The 27,451-nt window shown below is 47.4% G+C and overlaps 2 protein-coding genes and 1 pseudogene across 21 annotated transcripts in view; 2 read left to right on the plus strand and 1 right to left on the minus strand.

Moving 5' to 3' along the window:
* Positions 1-7,441, minus strand: part of EFCAB11 (EF-hand calcium binding domain 11) — a 191,497-nt gene extending 184,056 nt beyond the window's left edge. For 8 of the 14 annotated variants that reach the window (XM_021099598.1, XM_005666384.3, XM_013978374.2 and 5 more), the window contains exons 1-3: positions 7,221-7,429; positions 6,580-6,675; positions 2,133-2,178 (exon numbers count right to left, since the gene is read on the minus strand). In XM_021099598.1, coding sequence (XP_020955257.1) covers positions 2,133-2,178; positions 6,580-6,675; positions 7,221-7,295 — 217 coding nt within the window. In that variant the 5' untranslated portion in view covers positions 7,296-7,429. Of the gene's footprint in view, positions 1-2,132; positions 2,179-6,579; positions 6,676-7,220 lie in introns of all 14 variants that reach the window. The other 6 variants (XM_021099597.1, XM_021099596.1, XM_021099594.1 and 3 more) reach the window with 5 other exon arrangements.
* TDP1 (tyrosyl-DNA phosphodiesterase 1) overlaps positions 8,268-27,451 on the plus strand; it is an 86,169-nt gene continuing 66,985 nt past the window's right edge. For 3 of the 7 annotated variants that reach the window (XR_001298092.2, XM_013978376.2, XM_021099601.1), the window contains exons 1-5: positions 8,725-8,902; positions 14,438-15,000; positions 19,395-19,438; positions 21,005-21,060; positions 27,143-27,239. Coding sequence is in view for 6 of the 7 variants with exons in the window: in XM_013978376.2 (XP_013833830.1) it covers positions 8,727-8,902; positions 14,438-15,000; positions 19,395-19,438; positions 21,005-21,060; positions 27,143-27,239 (936 nt within the window). In the remaining variant the exon portion in view is untranslated. The other 4 variants (XM_005666389.3, XM_013978377.2, XM_003128683.4 and 1 more) reach the window with 4 other exon arrangements.
* Positions 21,778-24,934, plus strand: LOC102165263 (annotated as a pseudogene).

Genomic DNA, 27,451 nt, shown 5'->3' on the forward strand with positions numbered 1-27,451 from the left:
TTGTCTCTATCCTGTAGACTGTTGGCCAGTTGCGAGGGAAGAAAACATAAAGAGAAAGAAGACAGCAGAGAAGCTGGACAGCATCTTGATCGGGGATGAAAATTAATATCTATGAGAGACAGACAGACACTGTGGCCTCCAGATGTGGCGCCCTGAGAGGGTCAGAGCATCCAAACAGGATCCTGGCGGAAAATGCTTAACCTCTCCCTGATCCCAGAGAAATGTCAAGCAAACACAAGAGGAGGGCTGCTCTGAGAAAACAAAACAGGAGTTCCCACTGTGGCTAAGCAGGCTAAGAACCCGACATAGCGCCCATGAGGTTGTGGGTTCGATCCCCAGCCTCGCTCAGTGGGTTAAGGATCTGGTGATGCCACAAGCTGAGGTGTAGGTTGCAGAGGTGGCTCAGGTCTGGCATGGCTGAAGCTCCGATTCCATCCCTAGCCTGGGAACTTGCACATGCTGAGGGTGTGGCCCTAAAAAGAAAACAAAAACCAAAAAACAAAACCCAAAAAAACTAAACAGTGAGGGGTGGGCTATTTCCTCAAAAATATCAATGCTGTAAAAAGGTAAAAAATAAAAAATAAAAAAAAAAAAGTACACAGAAATGTCCTGGATGAAAGGAGGCTAAAGAGACATGACAGCGAGGACTAGGTCCGGTTTTAAATGAGCAGAGATGTTAGTAAGGACATAATTAGGTCAAGTGACAACATGGAATATAAACGGTAGAGAAGGTAAAACAAGTATTGATATAAACTTCTCCTGGAGCTCTGGCTCTGGACGGCTCAGCGTGAGGAGGAGGAAGAGGCAGAAAGTTCGGATGAGAAGGCGAATGCAGTACAAGATGAACAGTAAGGGCATCTGGCTACCGGCGATCCATGGCTATTCTCTGTACTTTTGTGATTTTTCATAAGCGTTACATTATTTCCCCCCCAAACAGTAATTTTTGAGAAGCCAATCTCTGGACCCCGTCTCCTCAAACAATAGGTATTCATCTCTCTTTCTCATCTCCCTTTTCCCTCCTCGCGAGGTCATTCTGCTAAGCTTGGAAACATCATCTTCGTGGTCCAAAAGAAAAAAGAAAAAAAGCAAACAAAAGGACTCTTGATCCACAGCCACTCTGGACCTACTGAAAGACTGACTTACTCACATTGTCACTTTCTCACTTTCCGTTTATCTTCAAACCACTGCAGCCTGGCCTCTGCCCTCATCACGTGCTGACGCTGCTCTTGTTAAAATCACCCAACACTCTCAGGATGCCAGTGCCACAGGGATCCTCTCCAGGTCCCCTGCTACTTGAACTTTCAACAGCATTTGATGGTGTTGACCGCCCCTCTTCCTTGAAATATCCATTTCTCTTGGCTTTTGATCAAACACTCTTGACTCTCCTCCTGCCCTGGGGCCCCTCCTGAGTCCCCTCGGCCATCTGGTCATCCTCTACCTGACATCTTTCAGTCCATGCTCTTGCTCATGTTGTCTCATCCATTCCCACAGCTCCAAAACTATCCACAAGCTGCTGACTCCCAAACCTATTTCTGCAGCCCAGAGCATCCCTCTGAATTCCACAGTCATAAGCCCAACTGCCTTGACGTCATGAACCAAACTCTCAAACTTAAAACATAACATATTCAAAACTGAACTCTTGGGAGCCCCCTTGTGGCTCAGTGGGTTAAGGACCTAGCCTTGTCACTGCTGTGGCTCTGGTGAGAGCTGTGGCAAGGTTTCCGTCTGGGGCATGAACATCTGCATGCCATGGGTGTGGTCAAAACAATCAAACTCTTGGTCTCCCCAAACCCAAAATCTTCTCCCCCAGTTCTCCCATTTCAGTAAGTGCCACTTCTGTACACTTAGCTGCTCAAGTCAGAAAACCCAGACAAATCCCTGGGATGTTGCAATTACAAGCAACATTGTGTCTTTACGCTTTTCAATGGTTTAAATTTTTCCTGCCATAAACACATACTTATGAATATGTTAACTAAGCAAAATTAAAAGAACCAAACCTCTTTCTTTGGGGTAACGCGAAACAAAACAAAGATCTGCTTAAACACAAGGCTTTACAGTCTATTCAGTCTTAGTTTTAGTTTTAGTTTTATTAACGTCTATATAAAGGTACTAAAAATTAACCTGCACATTACCGGAAGTGTTTGGCTCTACTGATGACATCACAGAATCAGCTTCTATCTAGAAAAGAAAAAAGAATAAGATTATAGAATTCCATCAAATGCATGTTTCCACAGTGCACATTCTTAGTTCCTGGGGTTTGGGGAAGGAATGCATTTTATGAGAAACCAACTCTGTTGAATCCAGTAGACAAACAATGTCACGGCACAGATCTAATAGTCGCTTTAGTCTTCTATCAATAAGATATAAGGCACTAATCTGTTATAGACTCTAAAGATCCCCAAAACTTTACTCCAATGACCAAAACAGTTGAATCATATAAAATCAACTTGACTGTCACATAAATAGCACAACTAAGAGATAATTTTTGTGTTTTAGACAAATATTGGCAATTATTGCAGTGAGGGCTATCTATGGCTTTATGTAAATTTCTTCCTAACTGTAATAGTAACATAATGTAAGAAACATGAAAAATAATTTAAAATTATGAAGAAAATCATTTTAAAAGGCAGCCAGCCAATGGAAACCATTGTCAACACTGAAGCCTAGTATAGGGTTTTTTTTTTTCCTATGCATTTTTTATACTTCTTTGAGAACACGCTACATATTAAGTTTGGGGACGTGCCGTCACTACTTTTTTATTTTCTTTTTACACCCAAACCCGTGGCATATGGAAGTTCCTAGGCTGGGGGTCGAATCAGAGCTGCAGCTGCAGGTCTATGCCACAACCATGGCAACACCGGCTGCAACCGCACCTGGCAACCTACGAGGCAACCTGCAGCAATGCAGGAGCCTTAACCCACTGAGCGAGGCCAGGGTTCTAACCTGCATCCTCCAGAGACAACACTGGGTTCTTAACCAGCTGAGTCACAACGGGAATGCCTACATCTAAAACATAAGCATGTCCCCACATTGTTACAAGGGCCTGAGAAGCATCATGGAATTAGAACCTTGGCAACATCTGACAGTTTCTCCACCTTGGATTCCATGCCAGGCATGTTTCTGGCTCCTCTGCCCTGTCCAGATAACCAGTTCCCAGTGCATCTCCATCCTGGAGCCCCTGCCTCCCCTCAGGATGCGGCCCCTCACACGCTGCGTACCCTTCTTTGGCGTTTCACCTGTGAGGAACTCCAAATCTATCTCCAGCCCTCACCTCTCCACCCAGTTTCAGATCCCTGCCTGTGGGGGGGCGGGGGGGGCAGCACCACCTGAGAGCACATCTTCACCACAGTGACCTACTCACCCCGCGCAGAACCTAGACAGTGAGTGCACTAGAGGGCTCGTGGCTTCCTCAAACTCAACAGGTCCCATCGGCTCTCAGGGCCTTTCCCCCCAGACCGACTCTTCCTCAATTCTCTTACTTGGTGGTATCACGACCCCTTCAGCTCTGTGGTCACATCACTCCGATACAGCCTGTGCACCCAATCAATCACCAAGGCCTAACTTCTCCCACCACCACCAAGTGCTCCCAGGCACTTCAGGGCAGAGACGTCTAGCTCCACTGGACTAAATGATGCCCAGGCTCCCAGGACCGCTAGAACCAGACCCTCCTCGTCTCCTTCACTCTGTCCTTAATCTCCTCTCTTAAGATTTATCGTAGTTTATAAGTCTTTCTACATTAAACTGTGAACTGCTTCAAAGTAGGGTCTGTGTTTTGTTTCGTTTTATAAACGACTTTTTATTTTTCTGTTTACTTTTTTTCTTGGCCATGCCGGCAGCATGTGCAAGTTCCCCGGCCAGGGATCAAACCCATGCCACAGCTGCGGCAGCAGTTGGATCCTTTTAACCCATGTGCTGGGCTGGAGATCAAACGCGCACCTCTGCAGTGACCTAAGCCAATGCAGTTGGATTCCTAACCCACGGTGCCACAGCAAGAACTCCAGTCTATGTTTTATTCATCTTTATATCTCTAGCAAATAGCAAGTGCTCCCTTTATTAAATGGGAACACTTAATAAATTTCATTCTAAAAGCATTTACATGAATGTAGAAGTGATTATTACATTAGTGCCTTATTGCTTCATGACCTGCACTCAGGCATTCAGTAAATATTTCATTTGCTCACAAGCAACATTTAAGAGTAAAACCCCAGGAGTTCCCACTGTCGTTCAGTGGGTTAAGAACCCAACAGTGTCCGTGAGGATGTGGGTTCAATCCCTGGCCTTGCTCAGTGGGTTAAGGATCTGGTGTTGCCACAAGCTGTGGTGTAGGTCACAGATGCAACGCAGCTTGGATCTGGCATTGCTGTGGCTGTGGCAAAAGTCTGCAGCTGCAGCTCCAATTCAATCCTTAGTCTGGGAACTTCCATGTGCCGCAGGTACAGCCATAGAAAGAGAAGGGAAAAAAAAAAAAAAAGCAATAAAACCCCAAACCTCAACTTCATATAAAAGTAAAGATCTGTTAAACTGGAAGGCATGTATATATGTATATTACCATATCACTACACTTGTCATTAAATTCCTCACTTAGGTTCTAAAATTAAAGCCAAGTAAATATGGGTTCCCGTCGTGGCTTAGTGGTTAAAGAATCCGACTAAGAACCATGAGGTTGCGGGTTTGATCCCTGGCCTCGCTCAGTGGGTTAAAGATCCAGCAATGCTGTGGCTCTGACATAGGTGTAGGTTGCTGTGGTGTAGGTTGCAGATGCGGCTCGGATCCAGCGTTGCTGTGGCTGAGTAGGCCAGGGGCTACAGCTCAGATTGGACCCCTAGCCTGGGAACCTCCAAAAGCTGTGGGTGCAGCCCTAAAGGGACAAAAAGACAAGACAAAAAAAAAAAAAAAAAAAATCCACGTAAATAGATGCAAGGGTGATAAAGGCAGAATGAGACCAGGTATCTTTCGAGCCGAACCCAGGTTAAATTCAATGCTTCAGGAGTTCTCCTGTGGCACAGAAGGTTAAAGATCTGACATTGTCACTGCAGCGGCCTGGGTCACTGCTGTGGTGCAGGTTCAATCCCTGGCCCAGGAACTTCCACATGCCCTGGGTGTGGACAAAAAAAAAAAAAAAAAAGCCAATGCTTCAAAGGCTGAGTCAATTTAGCTGACCTGCTTTGGACTCCAGCTGAAATGACTGCAGGTGAACAGGAGAGCTGCAATATCTGAGAGCCACTCCTGACTGCTTCTCTGAGCTCCACAACCCACCTCTCAGTAACTGAGCATCCCCTAGCAGTTGAACTACTCTGAACCTACTGGGCTGTTGTTCATGGGACATATTTCTGTTAACAGAACATATTCACAATGAAGTTGTGATGCATTTAAACATAATGAAGAATGGAGAAGTGGGACATCATGTGGTCCCTGGCTTCGTGGGACTTGCCAGATGACAGAGCCAACTTGTGAAGAACAGCTGGGCCAAAGTGGTTGGGCAGGAGGGAGTATTCCAGATACCTCCTGGAGTGCTCCCTCTGTTTGATGCCTGCAGTTGAATTTCTTAAACCTGGACAAGATCTTGCCTCTCATTAATTCCACTTCAGTGGCTTTGTAAGAGGGATCCATTACTAGAATGGATATAAGAGATAAGAAGAGCAGCGGGGGGGGGGGGGGGGGGGGGGGGGGGGGGAACGGACCTGTCCTACTAAATGTACTATATGGGAAGTTCAGCTCAACTCTCCTTAATCAGTGCAACCTTTCCTACAGAGCAATGCCCAACAAAGTTTGAAATGCACCCAGCACTTGTATTTCTAGGAATTTGTTCCACAGATAGACATCCCCAAGCAGAGATATAGTTATAAAAGAATGCTCCTTGCAACAGTATTTGTAGAAATGAAAAATAATGGACAGTCAAAAATGAACAAAATAAGGAAACTAGCTAAAGAAAATACTAAGCAATTATTTTGTAAAATGTGATGGGGAGTGCTTTTATGCTCTTCTGTGGTTAAGTTAAAAAAAGCAAGATAAAATAAAATTAGCACACTCTGCACCCACTTATGTTTCCAATGGAATGCTAGGCATGCTTGTCATGCATGCGACACTTGGGAATGATACACAAATTCAATAAAGCTAACTCCTGTGGAGTGCGACCCTTTGGTAGGTAGGAAGGGGCTTTTATACTTTTCTGGACTGTTTTAATTTTTTGACTATTAAATGCATTGTTTTTATAATTTAAACGGAGCATTTTTTTAACTTAAGAAAACAAAAAACAAAAACCCTGCATGTCACGTCCTTTGAGAATTTCTCCTGTTACCAACATCCCCCTCCCATGCTTCCCTCTTAAAACCACCAGAAGAATCTCATACTTATTATAATTAGCAGCTTGGTGGTGACTTAGTCTTAATGGATTCTAATTCATCCCTGAGTTGGGTTCCTAAGAAGAAAGAAAAATATAGCACTGGATACATCTCTGAAATTATTCAGAAGGCAGCAGTTTGCTTTATAAACATCCCAAGCTGGCCCTCCGCACATTATTTAGAATCCACCCACTACTGCATTGTCTGCCCCAGCCCCAAATACAAAAGAAAGCTCTACCTTGGAGGGCTTGTAACCAAACAGCATTACAATAGCAACTTTAAAGTCCTCTCTGCTTAGATAGCCTTTGTTATCTTCATCGCATGCTTTAAATACCTAAAGAACATTAAATATCTTTAGTTAATAAGGCAGAAACTATTTCTTCTATTATTTTTATTACTTACATATTAAGTTAGACCTCCCAAATCTAAAACTCAGCCGAGGAGTAGGGCTCAGAAATGGAATTTCATTACCTAATTTTAATTCTCAAGAAATCTTAAGGATGCGCTAAAATTTACCCGCCAAAAAGTGCAAACGACTTAATCGCTAGATTAATTCCTTTAAACCCCTGGCATAAATTCTAACCCGAAGTAAATCCTGGATTAAGGAAGGTGAGGCCAAGCGACTGGCTTTGAAAGGCGGGAGGAGAGATGCAGATTACAGGTTTATCACAAATAGACGATGTCACAAGGAAAACAAGGAACTTGGAAGTAGCTAGAACACTGGACCGGGATCCAGAAGGCTTGCAGCCCTAGGCTCAGCCATTAACCAAGACACAGTCCTTATCTGTGCAACCCGGCCGAGATAGGGCCAGGCGGGGTGATGGAAGTGAGAGCCCCAGGTCCAGTTAAAGTCCGAGACTCAGCCCTCTGGACACCTACTTCCACCCATTTCTTGTGTTCCGAAGGGCTGGCTTCCCACATCCGCGGCTGGGCCCCAGCCTGGGATAAAAACATCGCGACTGCCACACTCAAGTCCAGAGAGGTGAATCCACGACCTCCGAGGCCAGAGCCCTCTTTATCGGAGATCGCTTGCCAAGCCCACCGCAGTTCAGGAAGCTGAACTTTTCAGGGCACCTCCAACCTCTTCTCCTATTGGACATCTTGCGAGCCACCGGCGTTGATCCCGCAGTTCTATTGGCCAGAGGTTTTGTTTAATAACGTTTCCTTGGAACAGCCTATGGCGGAGAGGCTCCAGGCCGGCTTCTAGCCTTGGCTCCGCCCCTCTTGTCCCCTTAACTCTTGGCGCGCGACTGGGGACCCAGCTCAGCTAGGTAGTGTTTCAGCGTATCCTGCATGATTATTTTCATCTTCTGCCTCCATACCTTGCAGTAAATTACTTTCGATAATTTTTCTCAATGACGCTATGCTAAACATTATAGGAGACACAAAAAGAAGGTAAAAGGAGCCAATCCAAACAAGTCAAGTCCAAGATTCACGTGCAGATCAGCAAGTCATTGGGGTCGAGCCCTTCGGGGTAGCTAGTTTGTCTGTTCTGTTCTTCTGGATGACCCTAGCGCTGGAGCATAGTGCCTGGCACAAAGCAGACATTCAGTAAACGAACCAAAGTTATTCAATTCAGTCCTCTAGGAGAGGCGCCTGGTTTGAAGAAAACTCCGAGAATAATTAATAAAAAACACCATTGAGCTCAAATGCCAGAGCTAATATCCTTATCAAAGGCAAGGAATTTGGCGAGGGTTCCATTTTGCAAAGGAGTTACTTCAGCCCCCTCTCCTGGTAAATCGGTTTAATCAGATTAAAAAAACAACCCCCCCACAACACTCACACTCAAACACACACACACACACACACACACACACACACACAGAAGCAGACACGCCTGTGTCTGCGAAAAAACAGGCATTCGAGGTTGAGCCTGAGGGAGCTCATTTAACCTTTTATTTTACAGCAGGTTTTACAGTCTGCGCCCCAGGAGAGCCCGCTCCTCCCAGGACACCGGTCTCAGCCATTCCCTTCCTTGAACCTTGAGAGCCTCTCGCTGCCTTTAAAATAAACCTCTCTGCCTCGAGATCCGGCAACCTGAGGCTACGAGAATTCCTGCAGAGGGGATGAGTTTTGCTAATTAACCAACGAAGAACTGGGGGAAACACTTCTTTCTCTGTCTCCCCCTTTTAGGAGACGTGGCCGGGAAGTAAGAGGAGACCTAGGGGAGGGCAGGTCTCTCCGCCCCTTCCTGAGGAAGCCCCCTGCAACCTCTCGGGATCCAGCGGGCTTTAGGACCCGGTGGTGGACGGCCCGGAAGGGGAAGGGGCAGGGCCACGAGACCCGCGCCGCGGCCCGGAGGGTTCGAACTGCGCGCAGGCGCGAGCGGCTGCAAAGGGGCGGGGGCTCAGGCGGCTGCGCGCTCTGGGGGCTTCAGGTGCGTGTATGGAGGCTGTGGGTTCCGCGGCCTCTGGTGGGTCCCGGGTGGCTGCGGGAACCGGGCTCGTGGTTCTGCTCCTTCTGGCCTGGTGCGCGGGCAGCCGGGTTTCGCGAATTCTTCAGTGCCTGGTGGGGCTGGAGGCGGATCCCGAGGGGAGCGGAGCATCTTGTAAAGACACTAGGTAGGGTCTCCTCTTGGGCCTCGGCTTTCTCCACTAATAGTGCCTCTTTGGCGCGAGCACTTGGTCCTGCCGAGACCGGGGTCCAGCCAGCGGGAGTCCCCCTCCGCCGATTGCAATTTCAGCTTCTCCACGTAGCTGGTGGATGGTCTCGGCAGCTAGCATGTTGGGCGCTTACTCTATGCCAGGCACTTAGATTTTCTGTGTCCAGTTTCATCATAAAGGGAAACAGTCGTGTTGCGAGCGTAAAATGAGTGTATACCCAGTAAAGCGCTTCAAGCTGTGCCTGGCCCGTAGTGAGCGTCCAGAAGAGTCAGTAGCTGTCCTTATTTCCTCGACGTACCCCCGAATTAGCCTACTTCACTATACCCACCGCCTTCAGCTACCCGAGTTCCAACAGGAGGCTCATTCCTTCGACTTTTGTCTTCCTCCCAACGATTCTCGGTACAGAGTTGTACGGAATGTAGTATTTTTAAAAGGCACATTGGACCACGGTACTCCCCTGCTTATTAAAGCCCTTCAGTGAGGTCCGGCTATTCTTAGAATAAAATGCAGGATCTTTAGCTTACCCCTCACTCCTGCCTACCCTCTTCATCCTGGACCACCTACCTGTCTTCCTTGCCCAAGTCGTTCTGTTTTTGGAATTACTACAACCTTGATCTCACCGCCTAGCCTTCACAGGTTGGGTTCCCTCACTTGGAATGCTCTTCTTTCCCTCCCCTACTGTTATTTGGCTGGTTCATTTTCATTTTCCAGAGCTCACGTCAGTGTTAGAATGTTCCAAGCTAAGGGCATCTCTGTTACTCTCTCTTACCTATAAAATGTAGTGAATACCTGTAAAGATATCTTGTCTTTTGTTCATTTCTCTTTGTGTCGTCTCTTTCCCCCTGAAAAACAAGCTTTTCTAGGACAGAGACTGTTTCTATATTAACTTCTTATTCTCAGTGCTTGGCACATACTAGCTGCACAATAAATATTTGTTGAAGGAACAGGAGGTAGGTATGATACCCATTTTACGGAGGAGGAAACTGAGGTGCAGCAGTTAAGTAACCTGCCAAAGTGTTCATTTGCCATCTAGTAATGACTGGATTTAAAACTGGGGTCCGTATTTGCCCATTACTGGCCACACCTGGCCTCAGTTGACTCCCATGCCTTCCTAATAGTCAGCAAGCTCTGTAAGAAGGAGCAGCTGGAAGTGTAAGATAATGCCCTCCCTGGGTCTGGGATGGTAGAGGGAGAGGAGAAACTTGCAACTTTAAGGGGAGTATCCATTTGCATTCACGAATTTTTTTTCAGTCCCTAAACGCTCTCATGTTATGAGCTGGCATTTGGTGGGAGAATTTCTTTAGATTTTTATCCTGCTTGGCATTATAGCTTAATGCAGTGTTTGTTAACGTTGCAGTAATGTGGTTGGTTGCCTCCTTCACTTTCACATAAGCACTGCCCTGAAGACCTGAACTTTAATTTTTTTTTTCTTTTTATGGCTGCATCTGTGGCATATGGAAGTCCCCAGGCTAGGGGTCCAGTTGGAGCTGCACCTGCTGGCCTATACCACAGCGATGGCAACACCGGATCTGAGACCCATCTGTGACCTACACCACAGCTTGCCGCAACGCCAGATCCTTAACCCACTGAGCAAGGCCGGGATCAAACCCCCATTCCTCAAGGACACTATGTCAGGTTGCTAACCCACTGAGCCACAGCGGGAACTCCAAGACATAAATTTTAGCTATCATAAATGTAATGGAGTCATAAGATACCTTCTGTTCGTGTTACAGTGTTACTGGTGCCTGCAGAAGAGCCTAGAGTCTGTCCTTTGTTCAAAAGCAAGCATAGAGGCGTTTCTGCAAGCAACTTTCGCCTTGATTAAACAGGAATTGGAGGTACTTTCAGAATGTGATAATTAACGTCAGGTCCCAGTCACCCCCACTTTGGGAAACACTGTACTTTGCTGCGCATCTGGGTTGTAATTCCAATTCTGGTGTCACCGCTTAAATGTGATGTTAGACCTGTGCCGTGCCAGGCACTGCCCTGGGAAGGCAAACCAGAAACAAACAATTGGAGGAAAACACTTGGGTTCCATCCTCGTAAAGCTATGCGACTTGACTACTGTAGCTCTCGGAGACGGTAGGGAACCTGGGCCTGTGTAAGAGAAAATTCTGATGCGGGACCAGGTCCAGTTCTCCAAAGTAAAAAGTCAGTTCCTGGTGAATCTTGGCATTCACCAGTAGCTAAACACCTTGACTGCATAAAGAGTGTGGTATTCTTCTAGGCGCAGTGATTTAGTACAGTTTTATTAGCATGTTACAAAGGTTTTTTTGCCTTTAATTACTAAACTCTCAGGCCTATTTTGGCTGTGAGCTGAACCAAAACTTAAACTGTGTATAGAGCAGACAAAACCTTTTGTTCTTTAGGAAATGTCTTTTTCAAAACTTTTATTTTTTTACTCACTTTTGTTGGAAAATTCCTCTCTCCTTTGTTGGAGGGAATTCTCTGTCCTTCTCCCCACTCCCCCTGCACATGGGGTTCTAGAAATGTGGATAAGGATAAAACCGAAAACTTAAGAAATCTTTTTTTAAAAAATTATTTTAGGGCTACACCTGCAGCATATAGGAGTTCCCAGGTTAGGGGTCGAATTGGAGCTGTAGCTGCTGGCCTACACCACAGCCACAGCAAAGCCAAATTTGAGCCACGTCTGCAACCCATACAGCTCACAGCAGCGCTGGATCCTTAACCTACTGATTGAGGCCAGGGATCGAACCTGCATCCTCATGGATGCTAGTCAGATTCATTTCCACTGAGCCATGATGGGAACTTCTTAGGAAATCTCTTAAATAACTCAGAGTCCCTAAAGAGGAATAAATATCTCCCTTTCCCTGTTCTCGGGGTTTTTGAATTCCATTTTATTTATACATGATTCATCTGGAAAGAGCCATGTGGTAACTTCTAGGTGGTCTGCCTATAGCTCCTTTTCTCAGGCTGGAAGCTGAACCCTTTTTTCACCTAAAAACCCTGAGACCCTCTGTTTGCATTGGAATGGGGCAGGAATTCTAAAAAGAACAGCCTGAGGAATCTCAATTGATTCTGTTACAAAGTGCCCAGCTTTGGAGCTGGTTGAGAATTGAGTGGATGCGAGAGAACTAGCAGGCCTCTGAGTGGTTTTTCCAAAGGTGGTTCTTCAGTAATTTTTCAGTTGCAAAACTCACCCACAGAATGGTTTCTTCACAGTGAATTGTGAATTGTGACTGCAGCCTCCATAGCCTCGAACTCAGGCTTTTAAAAAAGACCCAAACAAAAAACTGGAGTGCCCGCTGTGGCACAGTGGTTAACGAATCCGACTAGGAATCATGAGGTTGCAGGTTCGATCCCTGGCCTTGCTCAGTGGGTTAGGGATCCGGCATTGCTATGAGCTGTGGTGTAGGTGGCAAATGCGGCTCGGATCCCGTGTTGCTGTGGCTGTGGCATAGGCTGGTGGCTATAGCTCTGATTTGACCCCTAGCCTGGGAACCTCCATATGCCGTGGGAGTGGCCCAAGCAATGGCAAAAAGACCAACCCCCCCCCCCCCAAAAAAACTGAGCTGTTTAAGTAGGCGTTAACTAGTTTGTCTTCGTCTCTTTCATGAGACAACCTGGCTCTTAGATCCTGTGAACTATAACAATACAGTTCCTACAAGCGTGGTTTTCTGGTTTCTTAACCGATAGCGTATCAGAAACAATTTGGGGAGGAGAAACCTGTCCTGAGACTTCTAACACCTCCTGGAAGTGGGGAAAGGACAGGGACCTTTTAGAAAACAAGACCTGGACAGGCCGAGGCCCCTGCTACGGGAGCAAGTGGTCTCATCCACGTGTGGTCCCTGTGGTTCCGGCAAAGTGTCCACGCAGGTAGAGTTGATTGGGACCCTGGGCATGAGAAACTGTCACATTATTATCTAGATGCACACTGTGTAAAAGCTCCTTGAGATATGTCGTTTACCAGAGAAACTTGAAAAAAGATGAGAAGTTGTAAAAAGTGATAGATAACTGTAAAAAACTTTTTTGTTAGCTTGAAACTTGAAAGTATGCTCATTTGCACATCTTTCAGTGTGGAGTCAAGCCTCTTTTTGTTTGTTTGTTTTAAAGGAATGGGAATCCTGAAACAGTGCTACAGTCTGTCTTATGTCCACACTGATAACGGGTCCTGCTCTGTGTGTGTCTCTCTCTCTCTCTCTTTTTTTTTTTTTTTTTTTTTTTTTTGCTTTTTTGAGCCACGGGTGTGGCATATGGAGGTTCCCAGGCTAGGGGTGGAATCGGAGCTGCAGCTGCCAGCCTACACCACAGGCACAGCAGCACAGAATCCAAGCTGCAGCTACAACCTGCATAGACCACAGCTCATAGCAACTCTGGATCCTTAACCCACTGAGCGAGGCCAGGGATCAAACCCGCATCCTCATGGATGCTAGTCAGATTCCTTACCACTGAGCCACAATGGGAACTCCTTGTCTTTAAAAGAGCAAAAATGTAGACACTGCCCACCATCTCAGCACACTCTTGAGTCCTGTAATTTTCCTCTGGGTGTTGTACTAATTTTTTCTTTTTCCTTAGTGTGAACTGTTCTCTAGTTATCTGGAGAGTCCGCTTAGATAGCCCTTTACCAATTGGTAACATATCATAGGCAACAGAATCAAAAGTTTCATCTGTTTTCCTCTTCTGAAGAAAAAAGCGGAAATTAGACTGTGGTTTAGAAAACAATATCATGTTTTGTTTCAGTGCAAGTTCTTTCTCTGCAGACTTTAGTAGTTTGATCTGGGATAATTAAGCTAGTTCAGTCCTCCTGGAAGCCTTTCTAGATGCCATTACACATAGACACACACACAGAATTGATCACTTGACACTGTCCTAGACTTTGTTAAACCTTATGATGAGTAGCCTATCTTGGGGAAGTAAGAAGTGGTCAGTAAAGGCCTTGGGGCGCCCATGCTTGGCTGACGGATGGATTGTATATTTCAACGTGACCTTAAAAATATGCACAGAGTAAGAATTACTCTTGAAACTCCTTAAACGGGCCTTCATCCTACACACCTGTTGGATGATTCAGGGTCAAGAATGGGAAGTTCCTATTGTGGCGCAGCGGAAACAAACCCGACTAGTATCCATGAGGATGTGGGTTTGATCCCTGGCCCCATTCAGTGGGTGAAGGATCTGGAGTTGCTGTGAACTGTGGTGTAGGCCACAGATGCAGCTCAAATCTGGTTTTGCTGTAGCTGTGGTGCGGGTCGGCAGCTGTAGCTCCGGTTCCACCCCTGGCCTGGGCGCTTCCCTATGCCACACCTGCGGCCCTAAAAAGAAGGAAAAAGAAAAGACATTTTTTGCTTTGGACTTGGACTCATGTGCCCCGGAACCCCTACAAAGCAGCTGGTGTTAGGAACTGCTCAGCCTCTCGTGTCAGGTGTGCTGTATGTGTCGTGGACACTCATGACACGGAATTCGAGAGCCATGGAGTGGGTCTGCCAGTGGCCCGATGCATAGAAAATAACGAGATTTCCACCTTTTCGTTTCCAGAAGTATAATGTCTCAGGAAGGCGATTACGGAAGGTGGACCATATCCAGTAGCGATGAAAGCGAGGAGGAGAAGCCAAAACCAGACAAGCCATCTACCTCTTTGCTCCCCCACGCTGGGCAGGGAGCAGCGCACGAGCCAAAGTACACCTGCTCCGAGGCGCGGCGAGCCGCCCACAGGAGAAAGATCGACCCCGTGAGGTTCCGCAACGCAGACCCGGTTTCAGAAGCATCCCCTCCCAAGAGGCAGAAGAGTGGCTCCCAGGAAGACCTGGGCTGGTGCCTCTCCAGCAGTGAGGATGAGCTGCCCCCAGAGAAGCAGCAGAAGCCGGCTAAGGAAGCGGGGATCAAAGAAGAGAAAGGCCCCCCTTCTCCCAGAGATGGATCTGGGCACCGCAGCCCTCCTGCCAGCCACGGGCTCAAAGAGGAGGAAGAGGAGCACGAGACGTCAGGGGGAGGCCAGGACATTTGGGACATGCTGGACAAAGGGAACCCCTTCCAATTTTACCTCACCAGAGTCTCCGGAATTAAGCCCAAGTACAACTCGGGAGCTCTCCACATCAGGGGTGAGTGAGGCGGGGAGTCTGAGATGTACCGGGCTGTCCTTGGGAGGGTCCCCCTTGGGAGAACAGGAGGGCAGCCTAGAAATGCTCTCCAAGGACCCTTCTCAGTCACTCTCGGGGGCAAAATTAACCATTTTGACAAAGCAGTTGTGTTTGACAGCAGACTGTTTACTTAGGAAACCAGAGCGTGTTTCCCACAGCCCTGTAGCTCACCCCACTCTGCTGGAACACAGCAGTGTCCAGAAATACTGAACTTTTCATTGAAAGATTAAATTTGATTGATAACGCTTTAGTAATGAAGTAGCAAATGCTTGACAGCAGTGGGTTTTTTTTTGTTTTGTCTTGTTTTGTTTTGTTTTGTCTTTTTGCCTTTTCTAGGCCTGCACCCACAGCATATGGAGGTTCCCAGGCTAGGGGTCCAATCGGAGCTGTGGCCACCGGCCTACACCAGAGCTACAGCAACCCAGGATCCAAGCCAAGTCTGCGACCTAGACCACAGCTCATGGCAATGCCGGATCCTTAACCCACTGAGCGAGGCCAGGGATCGAACCCGCAGCCTCATGGTTCTTAGTCGGATTCGTGAATCACTGAGTCACGATGGGAACTCCATTGACAGCAGTAGTTCTTTTTGGTCCCTGGGCCAGCAGCATCTGTATCACTTGCTACTTGTTAAAAATTGCAAATTCAGGAGTTCCTGTATTGGCGCAGCAAAAACAAATCCAACTAGGAACCAACCATGAGGTTACGTGTTTGATCCCTGGCCTTGCTCAGTGGATTAACGATCCGGTGTTGCTGTGAGCTGTGGTATAGGTCACAGACACAGCTCAGTCCTGGCCTTGCTATGGCTGTGGTGCAGGCCGGCACCTGTAGCTCTGATTCAACCCTTATCCTGGGAACCTCCATATGATATGCCGTGCGTGTGCCCTAAAAAGCAAAAAAAAAAAATTTACAAATTCTTGGAGTTCCCTTCCTGGCTCAGCAGTTGTCAGTCAACCCGGCCAGGATCCATGAGGATGAGGGTTTGATCCCTGGCCTCGCTCAGTGGGTTAAGGATCCCGCATTGCCCTGAACCGTGGTGTAAGTCGCAAACAGAGCTCGGATCTTGCGTAGCTGTGACTGGCATAGGCTGGAGGCTACAGCTCCATTTTGACCCCTAGCCTGGGAACTTCCATATGCTGAGGGTGCAGCCCTAAAAAAAATAAAAATAAAAACAAAAAATTGCAAATTCTCAGGCTCCACTCCAGAAGCTCTGCCTCAAACTCTGGGAGCCAGGCCCTGCAATCTGTATTTTAATAAGTGTTTCAGGAGATTCTATTGACCAATCGAGTTTCAGCACCTTTGCTTGAAAGATCGGTTTTGGGAAGCAAACTTAGTGCCGGGATCCTTAGTTGCAAGGGTTATTCCCTGGGGAGCAGTGGTGTGACATTGTGAGGTACACAGACTTCGGGTCTTCACTCGTAATTGTTTCATTTCTTTGTCCCAGGCTCCAGAAATAACTCCAAAGTAATAAAAGGTGAAAAGAGCATCTTTTGTTGTTCCTAACAGCCCCTTTCAGCCTCACCTGAGTTTATGTTAATGAGACATCTTTTGGAAAGCCCCCAGGAAAAGGGGGCTGGTTGCCAGAGGAACCAACCTGGTGATTAAAGTTGGAACTCTCTGCCCCAGTCCCCATGGCTGGTGTGGGGGGGGACCTGGAGGTGGAGGTAGTCGCTAAAGGCAAATGGTTTAATCAGTCTTGCCTATGAAAGAAGCCTCCATTTAAAAAAACAAACAAAAACCTGGAGTTCTTGTGGCTCAGTGGATTACAAACCCAACTGGTATCCAGGAGGATGCAGGTTCAACCCCTGGCCTCGCTTTGTGGGTTTAGGATCCATCATCGCCATGAGTTGAGGCTTGGATCTCCAGTTGCTGTGGCTGTGGTGTAGGCTGGCACCTGCAGCTGCAATTTGACCCCTAGCCTGGGAATGTCCATATGCCACACATGTCTAGAAAGCCAAAAAAAAAAACCCAAACCCCCCTAACTGAGGGGGTGTGGAGAGTTGGGTTGGTGAATTGTGGAGGTGCTGGGCAGGGCGCCCCACCCCCATACACCGTACCTGGCTTTAGGCATCTCTTCATCTGGCTGTTGGCTAATTTGTATCCTTTTGTAATGGACTGGTGGTCTAGTGAGTGAAGGGCTTTCCTGAGTTCAGAGAGGCATCACCGCAAATTATCAAACCCAAGGAAGGGGTCGTGGCAAAACTCCCACCCCGCATGTAGCCCGTTGGTCACAAGTACGGGGGTCTGGACTTGCGCTTGGCGCCTGAGGCGGGGGCAGGCTTGTGGGATCTGAAGACACCTCCAAGTGGATGGTGTCAGAATTCAGTCAGTCGTAGGACACACAGCTGGGGTCGGTGGCGGACTGGTCTGGGTGGGAGCCCCCTCCCCCGCTGCACTGGGTGTCAGAAGTATTGTTTATTGAGAGGAAACGAGGTTTTCCTTTGAGAGAATCCCAGACGCAAGACCCCAGCCCCAGCCTCAGGACTTGTGTGCCGTGTTGGGAATTAACAAGGGACCTGACATTCTTCAAAACTTCAGTCTACTCACCTTTAAACTGGGGAGTCAGAAAAATGGGAGAAAAACATGAAGTGACCAGCACAGCATGTGCACATGGCAGATACACAGAATAAGCATGAACACCCTCACCCCACGTTACCTTTCTTGCCCACATTCAAGAATAGATTGGTAGGAGTTCCCTGTGGTGCAGCAGGTTGAGGATCTGACCATGCTGCAGCTGTGGCCCTGATTGCCGCTGCGGCTGGGATTTGATCCCTGGCCTGAGAACGTCTATATGCTGTGGGCACGCCCCCCCCAAAAATAAATAAATTGTGTTCACTGTTTAATTATATATCAAATGTGTGATTACATCTTCTGTGATGTATAAGAATTGGTGTGTTTAATTCCATGCTACAAAGAGTGTGATTTGACTCATTTTTATTTTTCCTTTTCGTAAATGTCTAGGGGCTTTGAAGAAACATAAGACAGATCTCCGTGTTGTTTTATTTGAGAAAGATTGATTTGGGAAATAGAGATCTCTGCAGGGTTTTGCTGTATATAATAAAATGGTAAAGACTGGCCACTAAGGAATGGAGGAAGGAAAGGCATCTTGATAGGGGCTTTTATGTTAGAGTCCCTCTTTTTATCCTCATAGCAGCCCTACGAGTAGGTGTTAATGGTTGTCGCCCTTGGCTGGGTGACCCATCTGCAGAGAAGTTAAATTACAGGCCCGGGGTCCCAGAGCTGGTAGACGGTAGAGCTGGGGTTTGAACGCACGCTCTTAACCCCTCTAATGAATTCCTAACTGTAGGTTGTTTAGACCCGCTCCTGGAAGAAGGGGGACTTGAGCCTTGAAAGATGGGTGCACTTGAGAAAGTTAAAAAGAGGAACTGCCCTGGAGGCGCAGTGGGGGCACGAGATTGAGCTGTGGTTGTACAGCTCTCCCTTTAAGGTAGGAGCTTCCTCAAGAGGACGCTTGTGTTCTTTTAAAGAGTCTCTGGGCCCTGACATCTGTCTCTATAACGAGAAGACAGGTGTGCCAGGTGTGCCGTAAAGATGGGGCAAAGAGATGCGTGGGCCCAGCCTGGAACCTCAGGGCCGATGGGGTGGGTAAGAGCAGAAGTACTGGAGCCAGGCTGTTTGAGTTCAGATCCAGACCCTGCGCCCTCCCAGCTGTGTGGCCCTGGGCAGCCTGCCAGGGGGGAGAGGCCCCATCGACAACGTGGGAGTGACAACCCCCCACCCACCCCCCGCCAGAAAATGGCTGTGAGGAGCGCTAACACTCGGAAAGTGCCAGGAACGGCGCTGGCACCTAATGGGTCGTGTACAAGTGAGGCTATTAGAATCGGGGTGTGGCCGTGAGGTCAGGCCTGAGTGGGCGCCGGGTGGGCCCTGCTTAGAGCCGACCCCACATTAGAGCTAAAATGTGACCTTGGTGCCTCTGCCCGCCCCTCACAGGAGGCAGGTGCTCTCAGGCTCCCGTCCCAGGCTGGGAAGGTTCCCTGGTGAGAGACTCGAAAGAGGTGAAAAATCAAGAGATTGGGGAGGAGGAAGGACATGTGTCATGAATGCCTTTATTGGCAGTTTCTAAACCTGCCCCGTCATCCAGTAGTGAAGCCGTCAATTTCGATGTTACATTATGTGTTGTTAAATAATACATAATAAATATTACCAAAGGCCCCGGGACACTTTCTCTTGAACTTTAGGGTGGATTCTGGTCGAGCTTGGTAGTAACTTCTCAGTTCACCGTTTTCCGATCCAGCTTTTGCTTTCAGGGACTGTTGAATAAGTCAGTTGTGATTGTTATTACGAGATAATTTTTATCAAAAATACGAATCAGATGCCATGTCTTGTCTCCTCAGATATTTTATCTCCTCTGTTTGGGACACTTGTTTCTTCAGCTCAGGTGAGTTTACGGTTTCTTCTTTGGATGGAAGGGGACGACTAGATGAAAGCCCCAAGAAAATGAGCAGTGGGACCTGTGGGCCCGACCCGTGTGGGGTCCCTGAGATGCAGTCCTGTGTGGGGTCTCCCAGGTGGCAGTCACCTGGAGGCTGGCACCGAGCACCACAGCTGTGCGATCCATCAGCATAGAACATGGGTGCAGAACTAAGGCTTCTGGCTCTTGATTGGGCCCTAAGGACTGGCCAAGAAGTCACTTTGGAAAGTCCTAACCTGAGGGCCTTCTTTTGGGGGACACGGGACCCTGGGGCCACTCCCTGGGAGGTGCGGGTGGAGAGGTGAAGGCCAGGTCAGGTTTGATTTGATCTAGGAGTTCCCTGATGGCCTCACGGTTAAGGATCTGACCTCATCGCTGCTGTGCCTCAGGTCACTGCTGTGGTGTGGGTTCAATCCCTGGCCTGGGAACTTTGGCTTGTGACCGTGGCCAAAAAAGAGGGGAAAAAAGTTTGGTTTGATTTAGAAAAATAAATGACTTTCCTGCCCCCTCTAAAAAGGAGTAGAAGTTACCGATAGGGGTGCACCTGCCTGACCGAGCTGCTCACTTTGTGTTTGTAAGTCACCTTTAATGCGCCGAGCTGTCCCATAAATAGAACAAGGCCTTGTCCCTGACGAAGGCAAAGCTTTTCATGTTCCCGTCGGCCTTGGGGATCCTGGTCTCCAGCGGGAACGTGCTGCGAATTTGTGTGTGTTCTCCTGACTGGACTGAGTCCGTTTGTCCAGCAGAAGGACCAAGGAGTACCCAGGCCCGGGGAGGACTCCCCTGGTTCAGTTCAGTCTAGAACTCGTGGTCAGGATGTAATTGTCATCAGCCTCGTGAGTGTGTAAGTCCCAGATGCCTGTTTACAAAGCTAGCTCCTAATTTAGGAAGTATTCTTTTCTAAAAGTCCTTTTTAGAATCACCTAGGGGATACATTTATAAGCCTTTTTATTTAAATTAATCAGAGGACTCTTAGAAATACTGTCAAAAGACTCAGTTTATAAATAAAAATGCTGGAGTTCCCATTGTGGCGCAGTGGTTAACGAATCCGACTAGGAACCATGAGGTTGCGGGTTCAATCCCTGGCCTTGCTCAGTGGGTTAAGGATCCGGTGTTGCCGTGAGCTGTGGTGTAGGTCGCAGACAAGGCTCGGATCCCGAGTTGCTGTGGTCCTGGTGTAGGCCGGCGGCTGCAGCTCCAATTGGACTCCTAGCCTGAGAAACTCCATATGCTGTGGGAGCGGCCCAAGAAATGGCAAAAAGACAAAATAAATAAATGAATAACAAATGCTGCCAAGGCACACAAAGATAATTTCCTCTTTTCTCAGGCACTCTCCCACTGATTCAGAACTTTTAAACCTACGTGGTTCCCTTCGAGATGTGTTTTAGTTTGTTGATGAGTGTTGTAGCATCCCTGTCCAGGTTTAGACACAATAATTCATGTAGTTGTTAGCATTTCTTTCAAAGCACAGACTCCCTGCAGACTGCCTCTCTCAACTGCCTGTGACTTCTTTTCTTTTCTTCCCCCGTCTAGTTTAACTACTGCTTTGACGTGGACTGGCTCGTAAAACAGTATCCACCGGAGTTCAGGTAAGGGCCACAGAATCATAACTGTAACAGGCTTTAAAACTTGAGATTTGGGGAGTTCCTGTTGTGGTGCAGTAGAAATGAATCCAACTAGTAACCACGAGGTTGAAGGTTCGATCCCTGACCTCACTCAGTGGGTTAAGGATCTGGCATTGCCGTGAGCTCTGAGGTCACAGACGTGGCTCGGATCTGGCGTTGCTGTGGCTGTGGTGTAGGCCAGCAACTACAGCTCCAATTCAACCCCTAGCCTGAGAACCTCCACATGTCCTGTGTTCGGCTCTAAAAAAGCAGAAAGAAAAAAAAAATTTTTAAGATTTGGGAGTTCCCATTGAGGCTCGGTGGGTTAAGGACCTGATGTTGTCTCTATGAGGATGTGGGTTAAGGATCTGGCGTTGCTGTAAGCTGTGGTGTAGGTGGCATGTATGGTTCGGATGTGGCGTTTCCATGGCCCAGGAACTTCCATATGCTACAGGAGAGCCCGCAAAAAGAAGAAAAAGAAAAACCCACGAGATTTGTGTTTCTCAGGCAGCTGCCACTCATCTTTTTTGAATATTTCTTTTGAGACTACTGGAATCATACAAACACTAAGTTATGTTGGGAAGACGGCATTTTTTGATCCTACTAATCACAAGCCTTTCAGGTTCAGGTTTCAGCATGTCCTTCTGTCCAGAAGTAGATTAGGACAGATTTCAACCCAAATGAAAGAATTTTATGTCTAATATGAAGGAAAAGGTCATTGCCAGCTGCTTTCTTGCCCTGTAAGCTTGTCACATTTCACTTAGCGCATCAGGGCTGTTCTTGTTTCACGCGTGATTCTTCCTGTCACTTAGGCATTAACTCGGGGGTCAGAGGGCCTTCCCTTGGCCGGGTTATGGAGATGCTGGCTTTTTGGTCTGTCTGCTGCAGTTCCTCTGCCTCGTGCACTGGGCTGTGCAGACCAAATAAGGATGGCATCACATGGTGACACGCACCTGCCCTGTCTCTGACATATTCACAGGGCTGAATTTTGTCATAGCAAGGAAGGTGGAGGAAGACACACACAGGAAGATGCTTGCCTGGGCCCTCCAAGTCCGTGGTGCATTTAGTTTAGCAGATTGTGGGAACCTTAATTTTGTATTCTTTTGAAACAACTGATTTATTTCTCGCTCATGTCATCATACGCCCATCGCAGGTGGGGTGCCTTGGAGGGAGGGCTCTGTGTTTTTGCCCAGGGAATCCCGGTGGAAGAAGATTATCAACACGGGACAACATTAAATATTGGGGTAGGGAGGGAGTGGGAAAGACTGGGAATTTGGAGTTAATAGATGCAACCTGTTGCCTTTGGAACCGATAAGCAATGCGATCCTGCTGTGTAGCACTGGGAACTGTATCTAGTCACTTATGATGGAGCATGATAATGGGAGAAAAAAGAATGTATAGGAGTTCCTGTCGTGGCGCAATGGTTAACGAATCCGACTAGAAACCATGAGGTTGCGGGTTTGGTCCCTGCCCCTGCTCAGTGGGTTAACGATCCGGCGTTGCCATGAGCTGTGGTGTAGGTTGCAGACGCGGCTTGGATCCTGCATTGCTGTGGCTCTGGTGTAGGCCGGTGGCTACAGCTCCGATTCAACCCCTAGCCTGGGAACCTCCATATGCCACGGGAGCGGCCCAAGAAATAGCAAAAAGACAAAAAAAAAAAAAAAAAAAAGAATGTATATATGTATGTGTGACTGGGTCACCTTGCTGTACAGTAGAAAATGGACAGAACACTGTAAACCAGCTATAATAGAAAAGAGTACAAATCATTTAAAAATTTTTAATAAAATAAGAGTAAACTCAAAAAACAAAAATATTGGGGTGGGGGTGGGGAGGGAAGCGCTCTGCACACAATCACCAGCTCCAAAGACCTCTCTGCCTGGAAGAGACCTGTGCCACTCCTGCTCACCTTGTTTTGGTCAAAGTACAGCTCATGGTCATTGCTGCATTTGAAGGGGACAGGAAGGTGTCATCCTGCCAGGCACCTGTGTTCAGTTCCTGGCTGTTTTGAACAATCAGCCTCTCTAGACCACACTTTCTTTCCCTGGTCTCAGGACTTACTGAAGTTCAGGCTCTTTATGTCTCAGTGCAGGTGGAGTTCAGCGAGAGGCAAAGTGATAGGTACAAAAGTAGATTTACTGTGGGAGAGAGCATGTGGGCCATCTCAAAGACAAGGGATGGAGTTCCCGTTGTGGCTCAGCAGAAACAAACCCAACTAGGACCGTGAGGATGTGGGTTCGATCCCCGGCCTCGCTTGGTGGGTTAAGGATCCATTGTTGCCGTGGCTGTGAGCTGTGATGTAGATCACAGCCACATCGCAGATCTGGCGTTGCTGTGGCTGTGGTGTAGGCTGACAGCTGCAGCTCTGATTTTCAACCCTAGCCTGGGAACTTCCACATGCCTTGGGTGTGGCCCTAAAAAAGGCAAAAAAAAAAAAAAAAAAAAAAGCGAGGGAGCTTGCTTCATTAGTGATAATAGAGAAAATGCTGTTGAAATTTCCCAAGCAGCTTGGGCACCCAAGGGTCTGTATTTGACCTGGAACACATAGAATTCGTTTTAGCAGGAGTTCCCGTCGTGGCGCAGTGGTTAACGAATCCGACTAGGAACCATGAGGTTGCGGGTTCGGTCCCTGCCCTTGCTCAGTAGGTTAATGATCCGGTGTTGCCGTGAGCTGTGGTGTAGGTCGCAGATGCGGCTCGGATCCCGCGTTGCTGTGGCTCTGGCGTAGGCCGGCGGCTACAGCTCCGATTCAACCCCTAGCCTGGGAACCTCCATATGCTGCGGGAGCGGCCCAAGAAATAGCAACAACAGCAACAACAACAACAACAGACAAAAAGACAAAAGACAAAAAAAAAAAAAAAAAATTCGTTTTAGCAGCATGTAACAGAAAAGCGAAAACAACAGTGCCTTGAATAAGAGAGAGAATCCCCTTTTGGCTCTCTGGACAGCACCGTGGCGGTCAGCAAGAACAAGGGCCCTAAGGAAGGGGGCAGAAAGGTAGCCAGAAGAACGTGGTTGATTCATTTTCTAAGAAAGATGAGTACGATGGGAGAGCACAGACTATGTTCAGTATGAGAAAAATGGGGAAATCACTAGTCCTGAGAACTCAAGGAACCCAGATCGAATCTGATGGCCCCAAGGGTCATGTGTGTGAATGCTGATGTGCAGAGTGATGAGGCTGCATTTAGAAAATTCAAGCTGATTACTGAGGACGTCATAGGGCAAACACTGCCTCATTTCCACGGCCTGGATCTTCCCCATGACGAGATGTGCACAAGGTCAAAAGAGGCGGACGTGAGTGACACTCACACGGATGTCAAGACGACTGATGGTTATTTGTTTTATCTATTGTGTGTGGGTTTTACTAAAAAGAACCACAACAAGTCAGACTCGAAAGGCCCCTCATGCCCCGTACCCACAGGTCCCCCACATCTGGAAGAAGATGATGGAAATTAGGACCCGAGAGGTTCAGGCAAATGACTTGAAAGAGTACCTGTGCTGCGAGCCACACGGGAAGTCCCAAGTGACCTGCAAGAAATGGTCCATCAATTGATTCCAGATAGCATTGGAACAGGCGTGAGAAAGGCTTGCCAATCTACTGATCCGCTCCGTGGTGTCTTTGTTAGAAAAGTAAAAATGCAAAGGAGCCCATGGTTGAATTGGGAAAACTCACCGAGCTACATTGTGAGGGTTCTGGAAAAGCTTCTGGGGGTGAGACCAGGTGCTAAAGTAAACGAGCTGGAATTCCCCTTGTGGCCCAGGGGGTTAACAACCTGACTGCTGTCTACAAGGACGCAGGTTCAATCCCTGACCTTTCTCAGTGGGTTAAAGGATTTGGCATTGCTGCAAGCTGTGGCGTACATCCTAGGTTGCAGATGCAGCTTGGCTATGGGCATTGCTGTGGCTCTGGCTCTGCTGGCTCTATGCCCGCAGCTGCAGCTCTAATTAGACCCCTGGCTTAAGAACTTCCAAATGCCGTGGGTGCAGAGGTCCTAAAAACAAAAACAACAACAACAAAAAAAAACAGTCAAATGAGCTGATGGATGAGCCACCAGTCCAAGAATCTGATTAAGTTTCAGGCTTTGAAGGTTCCCATTGTGGCTTAGTGGTAATGAACCCAACTAGTATCCATGAGGGCGTGGGTTCAATCCCTGGCCTTGCTCAGTGGGTTAAGAATCTACTGTGGCTGTGGCGGGCAGCTACAGCTCCAATTCGACCCCTAGCCTGGGAACTTTCATATGCCACAGTGCAGCCCTAAAAAAAAAAGAGAGAGAGAGAGAAATAAATAAAATAAAATTCAAGCTTTTAATGGTGAGAAATAAAATATCTTGTGATATTCCTGCTGTATAGCACAGGGAATTATATTGAGTCACTTGTGATGAAACACAATGGAGGACAATGTGAGAAAAAAGAATGTATTTATGTATGACTATGTCCCTTCACTGTACAGCAGAAATTGACAGAACATTGTAAATCAACTATGATAGAAAAAATAAAAATCTTACCCAAAAAAAAAAAGATCTTGTGATATTAAAAAAAATTTTCAAAAACGAGAGAGAATAATTTCTCCAGCCTATTCAAAGGATTGGGTAGCCCCCACCCATGTGCGGGAAGGGAGTCTGTTTTCACGGATTCAGCCGCTCACCTGCAGAAGAAGCACCTCGAACACACTCGCAGCAGTTTTATCTGGACACCCTTGGCCAGTGACGTTGACACGCAGAATGAAGCATTGTGCTGCCTTTTGTGTTAGTTTTTAGAACGAATGAATTTGAAGTAATTCACCAGGACTTCAACTTCTGTCAATAACGTTTAATCTTTTGTTTTTCAAAAAGACCTGATGATCTGAGAACACGGATTGTTTCTAGGTGATGGATGGGTGACTGTCTTTTACATTATTCTCCGTAGTGTTTTTCTAGCTATAAAATAGAAATTTTTTTCCAATTGGAAACAAATGGAGAAGGTGTGTTTTTTAGTTTTGTTTTACCTAACACATTAGAATCAAGCTCTAGGGCGTTAGGGGCTTAGACGTTCGTCCTGAAGTGCATTTTCTGCGATGTTTCTTTGCGGGTGTTTTCCTTTCATGCATGGCAGAGAATCATTCTGCCTGTGACTGATCATTGTGGAAGTGGCCACAGTAGTTCATCTTGCTCGATTGCTTGTTGGGGAAAAATCCAATTTTTGTTTTGTCGGGAGAGCTCGTAAAGATGTATTGATTTCCAAGGATTATCTATCTAGCTTTGAATTAACCAGGGTAGATCGTGGTTCCCTTAAAAGCCTTTTTAATCTGTTCCTGCAGAACATGTTTTGCGATTGTCCTTTCAGATTTGAAAACATGGCATTTTCAATGTGCAGTGGGCTCTGTTTCATTGAAATATAACCAGCCACCTTGGAAATTCCTCTGTGGCACAGTGGGGGAAGGATCGGGTGTTGACGTGGCTGTGGCTGGGGTTCAATCCCTGGCCCGGGGAACTTCCACATGTCACACACACACATGCACACACACGCACACTTGCATAGATTTGCTAAAAGGCGGAGTTATATATAATATATACAGTGTAGTGTAATATATAATTCCACCTCTTAGTGAATCTGTGCTGCGGGCCTGGGCCCGCTCACCCCTTCCCCTGGAGATCCAGTGCAGGACCTCGCTCACAGTAGGGCTTTAGTGAAGGTGGTTCTCATGGGGAAGTGATGTATTGTTTGGGCCAGAAGAAGGAAAAGAAAAGAGAATTATTCTTGACCACAGTAACTGTGTGTCTTTTAACTTACTTGAATTTCAGCATAGCCACACACAGCTAGCACTGCGCCCTTTTGGACCCAAGAAGATAATTACTCAAGGACTTTCTTGAGTCACAACCCCTCCAGGTCACGGCTGAGCTTCAGGATCAGGCCACGGGGCCCCCATCACAAAGGTTCCCCGCTCGCTGCTCGCCGCCCTGGGCCAGCCCTGTGCTCAGTCACCAGACAGGCCGGAAACACACGTCGGTGGCCGGGAAGCTAGCATTCCTTAACTAGGCCCCAGTCCCGCTTCGTGAGCGATGGATTTGAAAGGCTTCTCATCTCTTCTCAGGAAGAAACCAGTCCTGCTTGTGCATGGCGACAAGCGAGAGGCAAAGGCTCACTTACACGCCCAGGCGAAGCCTTATGAAAACATTTCGCTCTGCCAGGTAAGCTGCTTCTAGGCCTTTGAGATGACGCTTAGTCTGCAGTTGGAAGGAAAGTTGGACATTCAGTCTGTCCACCCGCCTGATGCAGCGGCCATCCCCCGCCAGCCTCACCAACACACCTTTGTCCAGCCATGGCTGAAACGCTTCCTGAGCTAGCCCAGCCTGCTTGTGGATAGCCCCTGGGATGTAAAGGATTCTTTTTTATGTTGACC

The sequence above is a fragment of the Sus scrofa genome, chromosome 7 (assembly GCF_000003025.6).
Source record: "Sus scrofa isolate TJ Tabasco breed Duroc chromosome 7, Sscrofa11.1, whole genome shotgun sequence".
Classification (NCBI taxonomy): Eukaryota; Metazoa; Chordata; class Mammalia; order Artiodactyla; family Suidae; genus Sus; species Sus scrofa.